Source organism: Melanotaenia boesemani, chromosome 19 (genome assembly GCF_017639745.1).
Source record: "Melanotaenia boesemani isolate fMelBoe1 chromosome 19, fMelBoe1.pri, whole genome shotgun sequence".
Taxonomy (NCBI): Eukaryota; Metazoa; Chordata; class Actinopteri; order Atheriniformes; family Melanotaeniidae; genus Melanotaenia; species Melanotaenia boesemani.
In genome coordinates this window covers 30,085,992-30,108,489 of record NC_055700.1, presented here as the reverse complement: position 1 = coordinate 30,108,489, position 22,498 = coordinate 30,085,992, and the positions used below count along the sequence as shown (strand labels likewise).

Below are 22,498 nucleotides of genomic sequence, written 5' to 3'. Positions count from 1 at the left end.
CTGTTGGTCTCAGTATTTACTGGGATTTCCACCCACAACCATCTCCAGGGTTTCCAGAGATGGTCTGAAGAAGAGAAAATATCCAGAGCAGCAGTTGTCTGGACCAGGATGCAGCAGAAGACACACCGGGTGCCTCCTGCCAGCTAAGAACAGGAAACTGAGGCTACAATTCACACACACTCACCAACACTGGACAATAGAAGATGGAGAAACGTTGCTGGTCTGATGAGTCTCCATTTCAGCTCCACATTCAGATGCTCGGCTCAGAATCTGCTGGAAACATCATGAAAACATGGATCCATCCTGCCTTGGATCAACGCTTCAGGCTGCTGCTGGTGTAATGGTGGGGGGGGGATTTTCTTGCTCCACTTTGGGCCCCTTATTACCAATGTGGCCTGGTTCAACCAGCACAGCCTACCTGAGTATTGTTGCTGACCATGTCCATCCCTTTATGACCACAGTGGAGCATCTTCTGATGCTACTTCCAGCAGGATAATGCACCATGTCACAAAGCTCAGATCATCTCCACCTGCTTTCTACAACATGACGATGAGTTCACTGGACTCCAACGGCCTCCACAGCCACCAGATCTCAGTCCAGTAGAGCAGTTTTGGGATGTGGTGGAACGGGAGATTCTCATCATGGATGCAGCCGACAAACCTGCAGCAACTGTGTGATGCTGTCATGTTAATATGGAGGAAAGCTCTGAGGAAGGTTTCCACCACCTGCTTCATCTATCACATCAGGATTAAAGCAGTTCTGAAGGAAGATGGGGGCCCAGCCTATAGTAGAAGGTGGACCTGGTAAAGTGGCCAATATATTTAAAATATATAATCTCATTACAGTTACATTATCAGAGTTGATTACTTGAATTGAATATTATCGAACTGCTTCATTATTTTCTTCATTTTATTCTTTATTACTTTATTTTGTGGTGCTGAAGGGAGTTGTATTTAACAACAAGGGGAGCTGTGGGTGGATTTGGAGAGAAGTTCAGGTGTACTACTTTTTCTGTGGAACGTTAACGCAGCATTGCTCCTGACGTTGCGGAAGAAAGATAAAAAAAAAAGAAAAGAAAAATGGCGTCCGGACAGCAGTGGGTGTTGGTGGAGATGGTTCAAGCGTTTTATGAGGTATTTTTTTTTATTGTACCTTATAACTGTTTGGTGAAGTTACTTTGTGGAGTTAGTTAAATGCTAACTTGATGTTAATTAACAATATTTGGTGTTTTTAATTAGCTCCAAGTTGTTAGCAAAGTTGTCAGTCGCGTGCTGTCCGTAACCGAACCGGGAGATGGACTGACTCACTCTTACATTGTCGTGCCATTTGTGGGATTTATTCCTCCTCTTTCCTCTGTCCTTCGTTATTCTGTCTGGGATTTGGAGCCGATCTGAGAAAAACCATTTTGGTGTGTTTATGTTTCTACGGGTTGCCTGGAGGTAGTAGTCGCGAGGACACACAGCTTACGATACATCCGTTGCGGAAGTGTTTTCAGGGTCCTCGAGTATGAAGGGGGCGTGACACACCCGGGGAAGAGAAGTAAAAGTGAATTTAAACTATAAAAGCATGTTTAACACAAATCTGACATACTTGAAAAGAGTCTGGAGATTCATGTTAGCTTCCTAACAACTACCCACATCTCTCCTCCTTCTCTCCTCACCTCCTCCTTTCTCTCCTCCCCCTTCTGTCTCTCCTCACCTCCTCCTTTCTCTCCTCCCCCCTTCTGTCTCTCCTCACGTCCTCCTTTCTCTCCTCCCCCCTTCTGTCTCTCCTCGCCTCCTCCTTTCTCTCCTCCCCCCTCTTTCTCTCCTCACCTTCTGTCTCTCCTCCCTCCTCTGAGTCAAAGACGGACTAAAATGTGAAAAGTCAGTGAATAGTATTTGCAAGTCACTTGAGGAATATTTTATGTTTAATTTAAACCCAAATACCAATAAAAATCAGGCCACTGTTTAAAATGTAAATAAAAACAGAATCTCATCAGGTCACATTTTATCCCCAGTAGAAGATAAACAACACATCAGATGATGAAACTGAGACGTTTCACCATGTGATGGAAAATCTGAGCTGATGAAGGTGAAAGGTCTGGACTGCAGGCAGGCCAGTTCAGCAGCCGGACTCTTCTCCTGTGAAGCCATGCTGCTGTGATGGATGCAGGATGTGGTTCAGCATCGTCTTGCTGAAATCTGCAAGGTCTTCCCTGAAAGAGACGTTGTCTGGATGGGAGCAGATGTTGCTCTAAAGCCTCCATGTACTTTTCAGCATTGATGGAGCTTCACAGATGTGGAAGCTGCCCACGCCATAGGCACTAATGCAGCCCCATCCCATCAGAGATGCAGCTTTCCACCTGTCCACTGATAACAAGCTGGATGCTCCCTCTCCTCTTTAGTCTGCAGGACACGCCGTCCATGCTTTCCACAAACTACTTCACATCTTCATCCAGGTTTCCACTTTGCCTCAGAACATTTTAAATGAGCTTTGGTCCAGAGAAGACGGAAGAAGCTGGTTCTGGATCCTGTTCACATCTGGCTTCTTCTCTGCATGATGGAGCTTTAACCTGCATTTGTGGGTTTCAGGGTGAACTGTGTTCACAGACAGTGTTTCTGGAAGTCTTCCTGAGTCCATGCAGTGGTTTCCAGTAGAGAATCATGTCTGCTTTTAATCACCAGCATCCAGCCTTGTCCCATGCATACAGAGATTCTTCCTGATTCTCTGAATCTTCTGATGATATTCTACACTGTAGATGGAGGATCTTTAAAGTCTGAGGAACATTTTTCTGAAATTGTTCCACCGTTTTAGATCCAGTTTGTCTCAGATTGGTGAAGCTCTGTCCATCTTTCCATCTGAGAGACTCTGCCTCTCTGAAATGCTCCTTTTATACCAGTCATGTTACTGACCTGTTGCCAGGTAACCTGGTTAGTTGTCCAATGCTCCTCCAGGTGTTTCTGGTTTGTACCAGGTACTTTTCCAGCCTTTTGTTGCTCCTGTTCCAACTTTTTCCATCAGATTCACTATCAGCTCATATTTTCAACTCACGGTGAAACGTCTCCGTTTCATCCTCTGACGTGTTTTTATCTTCTTCTGGGGATAAAAGATGAGTTGATGAGATTCTGTTTTTATTTACATTTCACACGTTTCCTAAAGTTCCAGCTGGCAGTTTTAAAGAAAATCTGTAGTTGTGCAGATTTAAGAAGGCACTAAGTTTTAAAATTGGTTATGTGACATGTTGATCCATTTATAAAAGAAGTGGGCAGTGCTCAGATAAGTTTAAACGTTTTTAAACATGAAAAAAGAGACGGTCCAGTTTTTGGACATGTAAGCTAGGTTAGTCTCAGAGTAACGACGTCACATGTAAATGTGGCTGCATTCAGTGTTTCCGTCCTCTGTTACAAGACTGCATGCTAGCTAGCATGCGGTTTTATAGCATCACCTCATGTCTGCACAGTTACTGCAGATCCAGATCTAAGGTGGAAACTGATAACGTCTAGCCCAAGAAGCCACAAGGACAGCTTGGCTGTTATTAGCATGTCCCAGCTGATTGTTAGCTTGCTGAGTCCAGAAACCCAGTCGTCATCAGACTGGTCTTCTTTCCTGTGTCCCTCCCAGGCTCCGGCATACCACCTGATCCTGGAGGGGATCCTGATTCTGTGGATTATCAGACTCCTGTTCTCCAAGACCTACAAACTACATGAGACCTATAAACTGACAGAGAAGGTAAATGAGTGAAACACAAGCAGCAGCTGTGTCGGTGTGTTTGTGTGACAAACAGCTGTTTACATGAATTACAGGAAAAAGAGGATCTGATTGAGGAGTGGCAGCCGGAGCCTCTGGTTCCCCCGGTTTCCAGAGACCATCCCTCCCTCAACTATGACGTTGTCTCAGGGTAACGCACACAGGACACCCCTCTGCTCCACTCTCTGTAAACGCTGACATGGAGGCGTTTCCACACAGATCGCTGATAAAACCTCTGCTGCAGCTGAGACAGTGAACGCAGCACAAATGTTCCAGAGGTTTGGCTCTAGGTCAGGGTGTGAAAACAAAGGGAAGAAAAAAGGAAATTACAATAAATTAATACAAGTTCATGCTCAGTAACAAAAAAGAGGCAAAAAGTTCAATCGAAAATGTAAATAAAAGAAAGATAAAAATATAGAATGTAATTATTAAATATTTTCTATATATTAATTATTTATTTATTTATTTATTTATTCCATAAATTTCAAATTGTTTATTGATTCGTTTTTTATTAAACCTGTCCTGTCCAGCATCATAGCAGCAGAATGATGGTGTGGTTGCTGTGTTGTGTCGGGAGGTTTATGGGTATAAGACTCCTCTTGATAATCTGATTATTTATTTATTTACTTTGAATCATGGAATCTGTGTAATCTTGCTGGACCTGACCGGAGGGGACAGAAAACGAAGGAAGACAGCAAAAAAGAGGAGACAGAAACACCACAGACAGAAGCAACGACCTTCAATCCTTCCTAACACAAGACAACACACTGTTACACCTGTACATGAACACACCAGAAAGTTTCCTACGGCTTTTACTGAAAAACAGAGCTGCTAGTCATTAAGAGTTCTTAAATAATAACCAAATCAAAAGACATGTCACAAAAGTAGCACAACAACAACCAGATACTCACAGGAAAAAAAGAGAAATTATCTCTTAGTATAAAAACCCTCTGGACACCTCAGTGCTGACTCAGTTTCTAACATTTTCTACAGGACAGTTCATTAGATGGAAGCATCTTGATAAAGTAGATGTACTTCTATACACTATAATAAAGGGAAAATGGGGAGTTTTCATTCTTTCTAGTTAATTCTGCAGGTGTTTTAACTGGTCCGCCTCTGGAGACCAGGTGGATGTGACCCCTGATCTAAAATGATCTAAAACTCTCCGGCTTTAGGTGCCAGCTGTGGAATATATCGTGTCCAACACAGTTTTGTCCTTTCAGACCACCCAGCCATAAAATCATAATCAATGGAAAAGAGTGTGTCAACTTTGCTTCGTTCAACTTCCTGGGTCTCCTTGACAACGAGCGTGTTAAGGTCAGAATTTATTATTGCATCATTACTCCTCGTGAAACGTCCATTATAAACAGTTTTACTAATTTCTCTTCATAGCAAAAAGCGTTGTCTTCACTGAAGAAGTACGGGGTTGGTACCTGCGGCCCGCGGGGCTTCTACGGGACCTTTGGTGAGTGAAAAGTTCTGCCCTTTTTAAAGACAAATGATGATGTGGATGACTCAGAGATAGAACATATCTGAGTGTTTGCAGCTTGAAGGACATCTTCCACCTGATAATCCAGCAGCTTCTAGGAGCTCCTCTAGCAGCAGGAAGCTGCAGTCATGGTTTCCTGGATGAGTTTTGACGTTATCAGTCTCTCTCATGGTTGTGGAGGAATTCCAGGAATAGTTGCTTCAGGTCGATTTGCAGCATCTGAAGGTCCCACCACAGCCTCACAGTCTGGACTCTGGACCACACTGAGACCTCCTCTCCCTCCAGCCCGTCTGGTTCCTGCAGTCAGGATGAGGTCTGGATCAGGTCACCACCTTGGTTCTGGTGTAGATCTGCTGCTGTGTTTGTCTTTGTCCTGCTGTATGAGACAGTTTCAGCCTTGGCTGTTGGACAGATGGACAATGACTGCAAGCTGTCCAGACCATCATCCCTCCCAGTCTTTTTGCAGCTGGACTGGTAGCATGCCAGCTATTCTGCTCAGCACTGTCCCCTGTGGTTTCTGGTGGTATTGCTCTGTCTTCTGCCAAGTGATGGATAGCTAAGCTGTCAGAAAACTGACCAAATTACCGAGCAACGGATGCAGGAGATGGATGAAACTGTCCAGCATAAATGGGCCTTTGGCCTGAACTTCCACTTCTGGGAAGTTTATCAACTGTCTGGAATGTTTTCAGTGTGTGAATAATCTCTCTGTAGAATGAAGGAGTCATTCTACAGAGAAGGTTTACTTTATTTTACTGATATGTGATGAGGGCTCAGCAGCGGCTGATTAAAACCCATCATGTGTTGTGGAAACAGACGTCTGCTGTGTTAGAGGAGGTTCATCTAAAGTCAGACATTTCCTGTGGTGGACAGGAAGATCTGAAGGTTTGAGCTGATGCAGATCTCTGGAGACCTGCAGAAAACCAGCAGCAGCATTTAAAAGCAGCTCTTTTTCTGGGTAGGTAGTCAGTGCTGAGGACTGAAGCCGTCTATTGTTCTGGTATCAGTCAGGACTCAAGCAGAAGGGTTTTTGATCCAGATGCATTAGTTTACTGTTACTGTCATGAAGTTTACTGGAGATAAATGTACGCTGCAGCTCCACGCTGAGACGAGATTTCAGTTCCAGAAATCTCATAGTCAGCTGGTTCATAACTGGCTTGATGTTTTGGGTGTCACGGTACCCGACACATCAATTAATCGTAAACATCCCTCACACATATCGGCAAATCAGTGCAAGTTGTGGAAACAAGATGAAGCTGTTGTTGCTGCAGAAGAGGTGGGAAAGTACGACTGAGACTCGTTTCTACCAGACAAACAGATCACGTCATCCTTGTAGGATTTTCTGGCTTATAGAGAAAAAGACCAAGTTGTGGTTATGGACGTCTCTGCAGCCTGTAGAGCAGGAAATCCCTCCAGCATGCCTCACGTCCTGCAGGATTGTGATTATTTTTCTTCTTTTCACACACACATAGAACTTTCTGCTCACTGGTTGATCTTTGGCTGCTCCTGATTGGACGTTACCGTCAATCTAAGCTCTCTGATTGGTGGAAAGTCTGACAGGAAGTGGCTTCATCATCATGTCCAGGTCTAAATAGAGGTCTCTTAGCAACATAGTAGTGATGGTGATGTTTTTATGATGAAATGTGATAAATAATGCTGTTATCATGGATCATTGTGGATTTACCAGATAGAGTCTCCGAATAAAACTACATTTAGTGGCTGGATTGTAAACCTCCTGGACGGGATAGAAATGCTGGAAAACCTCCGTAGATCATCTAAAGGGTAGCTATCCATCACATTTACCCCACAGAGATACACACCACCGCTAGGAGATGGACCTAGGAGATGGACCTAGGAGATGGACCTAGGAGATGGACCTAGGGGAGATCTGCTGCACTCACATCTCTTCCTTTAATGTGAACTCCGCCTCTTTTTGTCCTAACTCCGCCCTTTCCTTTGAACTGATTGAGATTTGAGTCGATCTGATCTTTGTCCAGTTTTTTACCAAACACATAAAATAAAATATGTTAAGGAATAAAACGATAAATGGTTTAATAGATACAAGGATTTTCACCTGATCAGTTTATAAAGCAAAATATGTAGTTCAGAGTTTCTGCCTAGTTTTTGTTGCTAGGTGGAATCATCATTTTTCTACTGATATCATAAAACAGAGTTTTAATTAGTAGACCTCTGTGCAGGTATCTGGTTCAGTCTGGGATCAGTTGACGTTGGTGGACCACCGTGGAGGATGTTTCTTTACATGATAGTCATTGAGCAGACGCTTTTCTCCAGACTTAAAGATGTTGGCAGTAGCTAAGGACCCCACTGGTAGGTGTTAACGTTCATCCCTGGGGGATTTAAACCCTGATCTCCCGCATGGGAGACGGAACCTCTGCCAACTCAGCTATCCAGCTACTGAAGGAGAAGAGGGGGCGGGGCGACATACCTGTGAATCTTCATCTTTCTCATCTTCGTCATGGCTCACAGTCCAGAACGGAGACTGCTCCTCCAAGGTTTCTGTTATCTCTTCCGCTTGTTTGTCAGATTGGATCTCGTCCTTGGCAGAGCGAGGAGATGGACATAAAGGGTTAGCACAAGAGTCTACTTCTCTGATTTCTCTGCTTACACTCACCGTCCTCTTCATCATCAGGACCATCTTCTAGTACCGGGTCGTCCTCTTCATCAGGTCCACCTTCTAGTACCGGGTCGTCCTCTTCATCATCAGGACCATCTTCTAGTACCGGGTCGTCCTCTTCATCAAGTCCACCTTCTAGTACCGGATCTTCCTCTTCATCAAGTCCACCTTCTAGTACCGGATCTTCCTCTTCATCAGGTCCACCTTCTAGTACCGGGTCGTCCTCTTCATCAAGTCCACCTTCTAGTACCGGATCTTCCTCTTCATCAGGTCCACCTTCTAGTACCGGGTCTTCCTCTTCATCGGGTCCCCCTTCTAGTACCGGATCTTCCTCTTCATCAGGTCCACCTTCTAGTACCGGGTCGTCCTCTTCATCAAGTCCACCTTCTAGTACCGGATCTTCCTCTTCATCAGGTCCACCTTCTAGAACCGTGTCGTCCTCTTCATCAAGTCCACCTTCTAGTACCGGGTCTTCCTCTTCATCAGGTCCACTTTCTAGTACCGGGTCGTCCTCTTCATCAGGACCATCTTCTAGTACCGGGTCGTCCTCTTCATCAGGTCCACCTTCTAGTACCGGGTCGTCCTCTTCATCAGGTCCACTTTCTAGTACCGGGTCGTCCTCTTCATCAGGTCCACTTTCTAGTACCGGGTCGTCCTCTTCATCAGGACCATCTTCTATTACCGGGTCGTCCTCTTCATCAGGTCCACTTTCTAGTACCGGGTCGTCCTCTTCATCAGGTCCACCTTCTAGTACCGGGTCGTCCTCTTCATCAGGTCCACTTTCTAGTACCGGGTCGTCCTCTTCATCAGGTCCACTTTCTAGTACCGGGTCGTCCTCTTCATCAGGTCCACTTTCTAGTACCGGGTCGTCCTCTTCATCAGGTCTATCTTCTAGTACCGGGTCGTCCTCTTCATCAGGACCACCTTCTAGTACCGGGTCGTCCTCTTCATCAGGACCACCTTCTTGTACCGGGTCGTCCTCTTCATCAGGACCACCTTCTAGTACCGGGTCGTCCTCTTCATCAGGTCCACCTTCTAGTACCGGGTCGTCCTCTTCATCAGGTCCACCTTCTAGTACCGGGTCGTCCTCTTCATCAGGACCACCTTCTTGTACCGGGTCGTCCTCTTCATCAGGTCCACTTTCTAGTACCGGGTCGTTCTCTTCATCAGGACCACCTTCTAGTACCGGGTCGTCCTCTTCATCAGGTCTATCTTCTAGTACCGGGTCGTCCTCTTCATCAGGACCACCTTCTAGTACCAGGTCATCCTCTTCATCAGGACCACCTTCTAGTACCAGGTCATCCTCTTCATCAGGACCACCTTCTAGTACCGGATCTTCCTCTTCATCAGGTCCACCTTCTAGTACCGGGTCTTCCTTATTATCGGGTCCACTTTCTAATACCGGCTCGTCCTCTTCATCAGGACCACCTTCTAGTACCAGGTCATCCTCTTCATCAGGTCCACCTTCTAGTACCGGGTCGTCCTCTTCATCAGGTCCACCTTCTAGTACCGGGTCGACCTCTTCATCAGAACCACCTTCTAGTACGGGGTCGTCCTCTTCATCAGGTCCACCTTCTAGTACCGGGTCGTCCTCTTCATCAGGTCCACCTTCTAGTACCGGGTCGACCTCTTCATCAGAACCACCTTCTAGTACCGGGTCGTCCTCTTCATCAGAACCACCTTCTAGTACCGGGTCTTCCTCTTCATCAGGTCCACCTTCTAGTACCAGGTCGTCCTCTTCATCAGGACCTCCTTCTAGTACCGGCTCTTCCTCTTCATCAGGTCCACCTTCTAGTACCGGGTCGTCCTCTTCATCAGGTCCACCTTCTAGTACCGGATCTTCCTCTTCATCAGGTCCACCTTCTAGTACCGGGTCGTCCTCTTCATCAGGTCCACCTTCTAGTACCGGGTCTTCCTCTTCATCAGGTCCACCTTCTAGTACCGGGTCGTCCTCTTCATCAGGTCCACCTTCTAGTACCGGATCTTCCTCTTCATCAGGTCCACCTTCTAGTACCGGGTCGTCCTCTTCATCAGGTCCACCTTCTAGTACCGGATCTTCCTCTTCATCAGGTCCACCTTCTAGTACCGGGTCGTCCTCTTCATCAGGTCCACCTTCTAGTACCGGGTCGTCCTCTTCATCAGGTCCACCTTCTAGTACCGGATCTTCCTCTTCATCAGGTCCACCTTCTAGTACCGGGTCTTCCTCTCCATCAGGTCCACCTTCTAGTACCGGATCTTCCTCTTCATCAGGTCCACCTTCTAGTACCGGGTCTTCCTCTCCATCAGGTCCACCTTCTAGTACCGGGTCGTCCTCTTCATCAGGTCCACCTTCTAGTACCGGGTCGTCCTCTTCATCAGGTCCACCTTCTAGTACCAGGTCGTCCTCTTCATCAGGTCCACCTTCTAGTACCGGGTCGTCCTCTTCATCAGGTCCACCTTCTAGTACCGGATCTTCCTCTTCATCAGGTCCACCTTCTAGTACCGGGTCTTCCTCTCCATCAGGTCCACCTTCTAGTACCGGATCTTCCTCTTCATCAGGTCCACCTTCTAGTACCGGGTCTTCCTCTCCATCAGGTCCACCTTCTAGTACCGGATCTTCCTCTTCATCAGGTCCACCTTCTAGTACCGGGTCGTCCTCTTCATCAGGTCCACCTTCTAGTACCAGGTCGTCCTCTTCATCAGGTCCACCTTCTAGTACCGGATCTTCCTCTTCATCAGGTCCACCTTCTAGTACCTGGTCTTCCTCTTCATCAGGTCCACCTTCTAGTACCGGGTCGTCCTCTTCATCAGGTCCACCTTCTAGTACCGGATCTTCCTCTTCATCAGGTCCACCTTCTAGTACCAGGTCGTCCTCTTCATCAGGTCCACCTTCTAGTACCGGGTCGTCCTCTTCATCAGGTCCACCTTCTAGTACCGGGTCGTCCTCTTCATCAGGTCCACCTTCTAGTACCGGGTCGTCCTCTTCATCAGGTCCACCTTCTAGTACCGGGTCGGACCTTTTTAATCCTGGTGTGATAGATGAAGCAGGTGGTGGAAACCTTCCTCAGAGGTTTTCTCCATATTAACATGACAGCATCACACAGTTGCTGCAGGTTTGTCGGCTGCATCCATGATGAGAATCTCCCGTTCCACCACATCCCAAAGCTGCTCTACTGGACTGAGATCTGGTGGCTGTGGAGGCCGTTGGAGTCCAGTGAACTCATCGTCATGTTCTAGAAAGCAGGTGGAGATGATCTGAGCTTTGTGACATGGTGCATTATCCTGCTGGAAGTAGCATCAGAAGATGCTCCACTGTGGTCATAAAGGGATGGACATGGTCAGCAACAATACTCAGGTAGGCTGTGCTGGTTAAACCAGACCACGTTGGTACTAAGGGGCCCAAAGTGGACCAAGAAAATCTCCCCCCACCATTACACCAGCAGCAGCCTGAAGCGTTGATCCAAGGCAGGATGGATCCATGTTTTCATGATGTTTCCAGCAGATTCTGAGCCGAGCATCTGAATGTGGAGCTGAAATGGAGACTCATCAGACCAGCAACGTTTCTCCATCTTCTATTGTCCAGTGTTGGTGAGTGTGTGTGAATTGTAGCCTCAGTTTCCTGTTCTTAGCTGGCAGGAGGCACCCGGTGTGTCTTCTGCTGCATCCTGGTCCAGACAACTGCTGCTCTGGATATTTTCTCTTCTTCAGACCATCTCTGGAAACCCTGGAGATGGTTGTGGGTGGAAATCCCAGTAAATACTGAGACCAACAGCCATGCCACGTTCAAAGTCTCTTAAATCCTCTTTCTTCATCATTCTGATGCTCAGCTTGAACTTCATCAGGTCGACTACATGACTACATGTGTTCAACTGAAAGCACTTAAATTCAGAGATCAATTCATGTACAAATAATGAGAAGTACCATCTGGATTCCAGGTGGTTGTTTCAGGAGAAAGAAAGTAAACAACAAACCCAAAGCTTCAGTGTTCTGCAAGCCATGGAGTGGATTGATGGAACATGAGCTGTGAAATGAAACGGTGTGAAATGAGAATCCCATTTAGAAACATCTAGTGAACAAATCCAGGTGGAGATGACGTCTTGACTGTGTTGCTGTTGGAGCATTCAAGTTTTTTGTACTTTAGAGAAATGAACTTCTTTAATCAAACTAAGCTGCATTAGAGCTCAGCAGGTGGAGCTGATAACTATTGACTAACTTGGTGACTCCTGGTTTCTCCCTCAGATGTTCATCTGGAGCTGGAGAGCCGTCTTGCCAAATTCATGGGAACTGAAGAGGCCATCATTTATTCCTACGGCTTTGCGACCATCGCCAGTGCCATCCCAGCCTACTCCAAGAGGGGTGACATGATCTTTGTGTGAGTTCTGGATGTTTCCAGATCCTCGGCATGTCTCCAAACATGAATGTGGTCTGGTTCATCTTCTCATTGCTGTGTTCTGTGTTCAGGGATGAAGCCGCCTGTTTCTCTGTGCAGAAGGGGCTTCAGGCATCTCGCAGCTTCATCAAATACTTCAAACACAATGACATGGAGGACCTGGAGAGGCTGCTGAAGGAGCAGGAGCTGGAGGACCAGAAGGTCAGGACGGCTTTGTGAGGGTTTGGTGTTTAAATGGTCCTCGTCAGAGTCTGATGCTCCTCCATGCTTCCTTTTCCTGGCAGAATCCTCGGAAAGCTCGAGTGACACGGAAGTTCATTGTGGTGGAGGGTCTGTACATCAACACAGCAGACATCTGTCCTCTTCCTGAGCTGGTAAATTCTACACTCAAGATTTTTATTTCCCTCCTAAACAAACCTCATCGTCTTTATTGATCCACTGAGCCGGTTTATGGTGGAGGAACAGCTGCTGGTTGTAGTAGGATTACTTCTCCATGTCCGGACTGCAGGCAGCAGAAACTGGAATACATCAAATTTTCGACTTAAAATCATGTTATTATCATATTATTATTTATATAGCACTTAATTAAACAGCTGTAAGAAAGTGCTTCACGCAGCAGCTGATAGAAGCAGATCGAACTGAAAACAAAAACAGCAGAAATATAACTGCAGGTCAGCGACTCAATAAATAAATAAACAAGGACAGTCTGTGTAAAATGTTAATAAACCAGAATGCAGTGATTAATAAACCTCATCCAGTCACATTTTATTCCAAGTAGAAGATAAACAACATCTCAGATGATGAATTATAAATAAAGAAGTAAAAGGTGGCTGAATGGGTTAAAGCAAACAAGATGGTCCTGAATATATGAAAAACAAGCTGCATGATTGTAATGTCAAATTATATTATTGATAGAAATCCTGGGGTAAATATTAAAATCAGTGATGTCACTGTGCAGCATGTGCATGGGACCAAACTTCTGGGAGTGACAGCTGACAATATCATGGAAAAACACATTAACGATATGATTGCAAACATGGGTAGAGGCACATCAGTTATGAGAAGACACAACTTTTATGACTCCAAACACCTTAAACAGCATTTCAGTCACTGATATTCTCACATCTGGACTGTTGCCCAGCAGTTGGGTGAAATGCTGCTGGAGACATGTTAAACAAACTACAACTATACAACATAGAGCTGCCGCACCATTCTCAGGTGTGACTACAGAGCAAATATCATCTCAATGCAAGGCTGTTAGCAACACATCTGCTCTAAAATCACCTTTTTTCGTTTAAAACACTCTCTCTATCATAGTTACATCACTAGACATGCAGCTGTAGGAGATTTTACACCTAGAGCCAGATCAATGCCATTAAACGAAGGTTACATATAGAAGTATGAAAAGAATGGAAATCATCACAAAAACACATTAAACTCACACTAACGCCAATCAATTCAAAATGTTAATAAAACAGAATCAAAGTCTGGAATTATATGTGTGTGTATGATACACATGGTGTAATAAATTGTTAGTGTGAGTGTATGTTGTATATGTGTATATATATACATATATATATATATATATATATATATATATATATATATATATATATATATATATATATATATATATATGTATATATATATATATATATATATGTATGTATATATATATATATATATATACATACATATATATATATATATATATATACATATACATATATATATATATATATATATATATATATATGTATATATATATATATATATATGTATATATATGTATATATATATGTATATATATATATATATATATATATATATGTATATATATATATATATATATGTATATATATGTGTATATATATATATATATATATGTATATATATGTATATATATATATATATATATGTATATATATGTATATATATATATATATATATGTATATATATGTATATATATATATATATATATGTATATATATGTATATATATATATGTATATATATATATATATATGTATATATATGTATATATATATATGTATATATATATATATGTATATATATATATATATATATGTATATATATATATATATATGTATATATATATATATGTATATATATATATATATATATATGTATATATATATATATATGTATATATATGTATATATATATATATATATATGTATATATATATATATATGTATATATATATGTATATATATATATATATATATATATATATATGTATATATATATATATATGTATATATATATATATATATATATATGTATATATACATATATATATATATATATATATATATATATATATATATATATATATATATATATATATATATATGTGTGTGTGTGTTTTTGTATTTGTGTATACATAGTATTATAGTTTAAATATGTATGTTTAATACAAAGAACATGCAACATATTTAAGGATAATGCTCAGGGTTATATGACATAGTGTCTCATAATGTGAATGTCAAGAAGTGAGGCAGCGTAAAGCTCACTTAGCTCTATGTGAAGGTGATAAATACATGTATACTCTTATGTTTTCTGTTTTTTCTGTTTTCTTATTGGATGCAGAATTCTGTTGGACCCCAGGATAAGTAGCTGTGGCTTTGCTGCAGCTAATCGGGTTCTTAATAAACTAAAGTAAACATTCTGCTTGATAGGCTGAGGTGCTGGGTTGGGCTATCAGGATCTGCCTTGCATTGGTTCTCTTCATACCTATTTGACAGATTGTGTTTTGTAGCTACTTCTAAGTACAGATCCCCCCTTATCCAGTCTATTTTGGTGTACCCCAAGTTTCTGTTTTGGGCCCTCTGTTTGTATTGTATTTGCTTCCTGTTGGAGACATTTGGTCAACCTTTGAAGGCGTCGTTTATCTCTGCTATGCAGATGATATTCAGTTGTTCACCTTGTTCCATCCTAATGAAATGTCTAAACTCCACAGTTGGTTAAAGTGCAGAGACTCTGTTAATGGTGGATGGCAGACAGTTTCCTTCAGTTAAATCAAGACAGAACTGAAATAATTGTCTTTGCACCAGTTAAATGTAAGTCTGGAATAAAGGAGACACTTGGACCTCTTGGTTCTTTGGCTAAATCCTCTGTTAGGAACTGCAGCATAACCTTTGATTCTGGTTTTACTTTGGATGCACATGTCAGGTGTCTGGTTTGTTCTTGTATTTATCATCTGAGAAATATTCCCAAGCTAAACTCCTTTGTGTCATATCCTGAATTATCCTTAATTATTCATGCTTTTGTTTCATAACGGTTGGAATGTCTTAGCAAAACCTCCTAGAACGGTTGCAAGTTGTTCGAAATGCTGCTGCCAGGCTGCTGGCTACATGCGACTCCAATCTGGATGCAACCGCACTGGCTTCTAGTTTATTTCAGAGTGCAGTTTAACCTGTGACCAGGGCCACAAAGCTGAAAACTAAAGGTGACAGAGGTTTCTCTTCACTGGCCCCCAGACTCTGCAACTCTCTTTCTTTGGACTTGAGATCGGTGGACTCTGTGGTCACTTTTAAGAGCCAGTTAAAACACATCTTTTTAAATGTGCTTTTATCCATTTCTCTTGTTTTTTGCATTGTTGTGAAGCACCTTGTGATTTTATAGCTTGAAAGGTACCGTATTAATAAAGTTTTACCTACTTACGTATGTGTTGCTGCCATCAGATTCCCATCAGCTCATATTTTCCATGAAACGTTAAGATTAGCATCTCACAGCGACACCTTTTTCACCAGAGCTTAATAACAGTGAAACTTCTGCTGCTGGTCTTTCTTGGTGGTTAGTAAAGTGTCGCCACCTTGTGGTGAAAGTAACACATTACTACCAGGCGCTGGTTACTTCATCCTACATCAGGGGTGTCCAAAGTCGGTCCTCGAGGGCCTCTGTCCTGCAGGTTTTCAATGTTTCCTGCTATAACACACCTGACTCAAATGAAATGGATCCAGCAGCCAATTAATATTTGCATAATTACTCATTAATTTGAGTCAGGTGGTTTTGGAGCAGGAACACGTCGAAAACCTGCAGGATTGTGGCCCTTGAGGACCAGAGCTGGACACCCCTGTCCTACGTGGTTCCACATGTCTCTGTGTCGTGTTTTCCAGGTGAAGCTCAAGTACAAATACAAGGTGCGAATCTTCCTGGAGGAGAGCATGTCTTTTGGAGTGTTGGGAGAACATGGAAAGGGAGTTACGGAGCATTTTGGAGTTAATGTGAGTTCTCTGAGCTGTTTATGAAGTCCACATGCTGTTCCTCCTCATATGAATGATGTTTCCAATGAAAATAACTGATTCAGTCTTATTAAGCAAGTCATCTTCATCATTCAGAGCTGGTGTGTAACCCAGGTCTGACAGTATGTTTGTTTCTGTGGTGCAGATCGATGACATCGACCTGATCAGCGCCAACATGGAGAACGCTGTGGCCTCCATCGGAGGATTCTGCTGTGGACGCTCCTTTGTCATCGACCATCAGGTGAATCCAGCAGGCGTTTCAGGGATCTGATCCGACTTCTCAGGTCTGTTTGGATCAGATACTGAAGTCTTGATCAAGTCCTGACTCTGTTACGAAGCTTGGTGTCAGCTGATGTGTTCATTTATGGCTCCTGACATCAGTGATGCAGCTACAAAGACTAGCTTCTGAACCAAAACAGGATTTAAACTAAAAAGTCCTTAAAAAATTGCCATCTACACAGAGATCTACTCATTTCTACACAGCAATTCTAAAGCATTTATATCACAAGCTGCATCACAAACAATTTCCTCCCAGATTTTTTCATTACATCATTACAACACTTGATTCAGTGGAGGAAGCCGCCTGCAGGCCAGTGTTTGGACAGAGTGACCGAGAGTGAAATTGGAGGAAAGTCTGCGGGAAGGAGGGTTAAATGCATAGTGGCGAAAACCCAAGCAGTCATGGCGAGTCACCCCCTCACCCGAACCGAACTCGTACCATAAACATGTTGGCATTCAGCAGCGATGTGGAAGTATTTAGGATTTAAGCCAGATGATGACAAACAGCGTGAGCTGCATTATAAAGTTTGTTTAGCCCTGTTTGCAGCACCGCAAGGCAACGCCACAAATCTCTACCATCACATTAAACTCACCACAAAGTACAAAGCAAGACAAAAAACACTGTCAGTAATTCAGTGTGTGCAATAAGGTCATTTTAAAAGGTTTTTATTGAGCACTGAACCGGTCCGGACCTCAGCTGGTTCCAGTTTTTTTCCTTTTGGCCCGCTGTGTGTTTGACTCCCTGCTCTACCTAAACCCTGCTCTACCTGAACCCTGCTCTACCTGAACCCTGCTCTACCTGAACCCTGCTCTACCTGAACCCTGCTGTACCTGAACCCGGCTCTACCTGAACCCTGCTCTACCTGAACCCTGCTCTACCTGAACCCTGCTCTACCTAAACCCTGCTCTACCTGAACCCTGCTCTACCTGAACCCTGCTCTACCTGAACCCTGCTGTACCTGAACCCGGCTCTACCTGAACCCTGCTCTACCTGAACCCTGCTCTACCTGAACCCTGCTGTACCTGAACCCGGCTCTACCTGAACCCTGCTCTACCTGAACCTGGCTCTACCTGAACCCTGCTCTACCTGAACCCTGCTCTACCTGAACCCGGCTCTACCTGAACCCTGCTCTACCTGAACCCTGCTGTACCTGAACCCTGCTGTACCTGAACCCGGCTCTACCTGAACCCTGCTCTACCTGAACCCTGCTCTACCTGAACCCTGCCCTACCTGAACCCTGCTCTACCTGAACCCTGAACCCGGCTCTACCTGAACCCTGCTCTACCTGAACCCGGCTCTACCTGAACCCTGCTCTACCTGAACCCGGCTCTACCTGAACCCTGCTCTACCTGAACCCTGCTCTACCTGAACCCGGCTCTACCTGAACCCGGCTCTACCTGAACCCTGCTCTACCTGAACCCTGCTCTACCTGAACCCTGCTCTACCTGAACCCGGCTCTACCTGAACCCGGCTCTACCTGAACCCTGCTCTACCTGAACCCTGCTCTACCTGAACCCGGCTCTACCTGAACCCGGCTCTACCTGAACCCTGCTCTACCTGAACCCTGCTCTACCTGAACCCTGCTCTACCTGAACCCGGCTCTACCTGAACCCTGCTCTACCTGAGTTTCAATCTGTTTTTGTTTTGTTAAAGTTCAGTGCAAAAATCATTTAGTGAAAAGTTGTGCCAGAGAATCGGGATCTCAGTTCTAAGTACAAAAATCATGACATTGTTTTACAGAATCATGCAGCACTGATTCAAATCATTTTTAAACAAACTGATTCAGGATGTGTCCACGTGGAAACAAATTTTGGCGTTTCCGCTGAAGATTTTTAGCCTTTAGACATTTTGTGCACATGGAACGGACATTTTGGGAAAACATTTTATTTTAACCCTTAAAATTTGCTGGTGTACCCAAGCTCCATGTCCTCCTCCACCAGGAGCTCTGTGTGTAGCTCTGTGATGGATAGCTACCCTTTAAGTCGGCTTTGTATTCGTGTGGCGTAGCTCCGCAGAGGCTCGACGTGCACCTCTTCCAGACCTGACGTGCACCTCTTCCAGACCTGACGTGCCCCTCTTCCAGACCTGACGTGCCCCTCTTCCAGACCTGACGTGCACCCCTGCCTGTGCACGGTTACATGGAGGTACTCCCTTGTGATTGGTCAGTTTGGGATCACGTGTTGCCAGATATCTGGATCTTCTTGCTGAATGTGTGTGGTAACCACCGTTTTTAAAAACAATAACCAGTGGATCAAGTTGATGAGAGGCTGATCAAATTATTTCTTCGTTTTCTTCCACAAGCTAATAAAGACACTGAAACACACTGGACACCATTGTTGTTTTAAAACAAAATACCACTGAAGTGAACCATCAAAAGAACTCCGACCTGGAGAGTTTACCAGCCGATACCATCCCTGCTGCCACCTTCAGATAGGAGGAGAAACTGTAACACGACATCAAAACAACGTGCAGCCGCTACGCTCGAGTACGAGAACAAACTCATCAGCTACGCCGTAAACGACCGCACGCAGACGCCGCGCGAGCATAAATCCGCCTTTAGATGATCTACAGAAGGTTTCCAGCATTTCTATCCGTCCAGGAGGTTTACAATCCAGCCACTAAATGTAGTTTTATTCAGAGACTCTATCTGGTAAATCCACAATGATCCATGATAACAGCTTTATTTATCACATTTCATCATAAAAACATCACCATCACTACTATGTTGCTAAGAGACCTCTATTTAGACCTGGACATGATGATGAAGCCACTTCCTGTCCAATCTAGACTTGACATGAGGGTAAAACCAGGTCCCAAAGTGAATAAATGTGAACACACCACTGTTTAGTTGTTCTCCAGAGTCGGAGCAGGTCGGTTGCTCGTGCTGACTGCAGATGCCTGCTGGAGCGTTTTGGTTCTTTCTGTAACAGAGTTTTCTTTCTTCTTCTTCTCCAGCGTCTTTCCGGTCAGGGTTACTGTTTCTCTGCATCACTGCCTCCTATGCTGGCTGCAGCCGCCATCGAAGCCCTCAACATCATGGAGGAGGATCCAGGTTCCCCATTCTCCTTCTCTAAAACGGAGTCCAGTTGTCCTGTTCTGGGTCCTGCTCACAGTCTGTTTCTGTCTCTGTTCTCCAGATATTTTCACCGTCCTGAGGGAGAAGTGCACATATGTTTACAAGACTTTACAGGGGTGAGTTCAGGTGCACTCTGGTGCTTCCAGTTCTGATTTACCTGCTTCTTCCTGGATATTCAGGACAGTTTGAGCTCAGCTGGGAGGGTTTCTAGAGACGAAGCATTTCATTTGTCGATAATCCAGCTGTTCGTGTTTGAGAGGAAAACCAGGATGATCATGTTCACTTCCTCTCCTCTCCAAACCTGAATAAAGCAGTTTTCATCCTGATTGTCCCTGACAGAATTCCCGGTCTGAGGTTGGTGGGAGCCCCGTTTGCTCCGGCTCTGCATTTACAGCTGGAGAAGAGCTCTGGCTCCAGGGTGTCGGACATGCAGCTGCTCCGCAGCATCGTAGATTATGTGAGTAGTTTCTGTGGAGGAATGTTCCAGGTTCCTGTCCGTTCTGTCCTTGGAGGTGGACGGTCGTCGATGTGCTGCTATCTTTACTGTTTTCTGATTGGTGGTGTGTTTGTGCATATCCGAGGCGATTCTCTGGTTTCTGATGGTGGTTTCTCTGTCAGTGTTTGGACCGGCATGTGGCTCTGACGCTGGCTCGGTATCTGGAAAAAGAGGAGCGTTTCCTCCCCCCACCAAGGTAAGGACAGTAGCACATGTATGTCTGAAAACTCACCCTCCACCTCATCAGCTCCACCTGCTCCACTTCCTGTTAACACTGATATCCAACCAGCCAATCACACGGCAGCATGTAGTCATGGAGACGTGGTGAAGACGACTTGCTGAAGTTCAGACTGAGCATCAGAACGAGGAAGAAAGAGGATTTAAGGGACTTTGAACGTGGCATCACCAACACTGGACAATAGAAGATGGAGAAACGTTGCTGGTCTGATGAGTCTCCATTTCAGCTCCACATTCAGATGCTCGGCTCAGAATCTGCTGGAATCATGAAAACATGGATCCATCCTGCCTTGGATCAACGCTTCAGGCTGCTGCTGGTGTAATGGTGGGGGGAGATTTTCTTGGCCCACTTTGGGCCCCTTAGTACCAACGTGGTCTGGTTTAACCAGCACAGCCTACCTGAGTATTGTTGCTGACCATGTCCATCCCTTTATGACCACAGTGGAGCATCTTCTGATGCTACTTCCAGCAGGATAATGCACCATGTCACAAAGCTCAGATCATCTCCACCTGCTTTCTAGAACATGACGATGAGTTCACTGGACTCCAACGGCCTCCACAGCCACCAGATCTCAGTCCAGTAGCCAGGTGGACCTGATGAAGCGTGTTTCAGTATATGTGAGAGTAAAAACAGCTGTTTGTAAGATGAAAGTGTGTTTAACCATCAACCATCTGGTATCTCCAGCATCAGGGTGGTGGTCACCATCAAGCAGAGCGAGGAGGACATCCGCAACACCGCTTCCTGTCTCAGAGAGGCATCTTCGGTCCTCCTGAAGTAACAGCAGACTGCTGGTATCTGATGACTGATTTTACTGGTTTTACTGGGACCGAAGACCCAGTCCACAGACTGAGCTCTGCAGCCTGAAGGTGTGGTCAGGATCCAGTTGTTCCCTACGTGCCTCTGCTTGTGTGTGGAACTAATGCATTCATGTTTGTCTGTTTTCAGTCGGCAGAGAATAAAATTCACTGATAGATCAGACGTTAAACACCTGATCAGGTGTTCAGACCAAAACACTCGTACGCTGCTGGTATTTAATGCAAACCTGGTTTTTACTCATTTATTCTTTAACAGGGGAATATCTTCACATTTGACAACAAACGTCTGACATTTCATTTCCTGTTACTTTCTGTGGTCAGACAGGATGCAGCAGATAAATAAGTCTGTTCATAAGTTCTTATTTCAGATTTTTACCAACATGTTTGTAAAATGCAAGATGATAATTAAAGCTGAAAAGATTTTCTTTGTAATGATAATATAATCCTGAATAAAACGTTGATTTTTAGTACTTTGTTGGGAATCCTTTGTAGGCAGTGCGAGAGGTCCAGAACCCCTCGAATGATAGATGAAGGACTTTAAATATTTACTGTTAAATTAAGTATGACCTCCTATGACCAGACATTTACACACATGTACGTCATGCTTTTGGTTATCTGCACCGTGATACTTCTTTTTGTGTACCTGGAACCTGATGACTCTAACATGGACACTTATGCTGCTTTCTTGGCACATAAAGTAAGGAAACGTGTTTGATTGTTTCACCCCTTTAATAACAGTAGTTAGTGTTGTATTATACATCACTGGAAGATGATTAGTCATCATAACGAGCTGTATACATGTGTGTAACACAAAATGTACAACCTCATTTCCCTAAATGATGAGTCTCTATGTAAAATTGAAATAAAACCAGAAGATAATTCTTTCCAAACCTCATCAACATCTTTTATCCCCAGAAGAAGATAAAAACACGTCAGAGGACGAAACGGAGACGTTTCACCATGAGATGAAAATATGAGCTGATAGTGAATCTGATGGAAAAAGTTGGAACAGGAGCAACAAAAGGCTGGAAAAGTACCTGGTACAAACCAAAAACACCTGGAGGAGCATTGGACAGCTAACCAGGTTACCTGGTAACAGGTCAGT

General features: G+C 44.1%; 1 protein-coding gene across 1 annotated transcript; it reads left to right on the top strand.

The window, feature by feature from the left end:
• Nucleotides 1-1,052: 1,052 nt before the first annotated feature.
• sptlc1 (serine palmitoyltransferase, long chain base subunit 1) lies at nt 1,053-21,860 on the top strand. The gene is made up of 15 exons (XM_041970289.1): nt 1,053-1,133; nt 3,604-3,711; nt 3,786-3,880; nt 4,953-5,046; nt 5,122-5,194; nt 12,069-12,201; nt 12,291-12,420; nt 12,504-12,593; nt 16,363-16,470; nt 16,634-16,729; nt 19,724-19,820; nt 19,906-19,960; nt 20,184-20,301; nt 20,463-20,536; nt 21,263-21,860. The coding sequence occupies exons 1-15, from the start codon at nt 1,080-1,082 to the stop codon at nt 21,354-21,356; spliced, it is 1,419 nt and encodes a 472-aa protein (XP_041826223.1). The 5' UTR covers nt 1,053-1,079; the 3' UTR covers nt 21,357-21,860.
• Nucleotides 21,861-22,498: the final 638 nt, after the last annotated feature.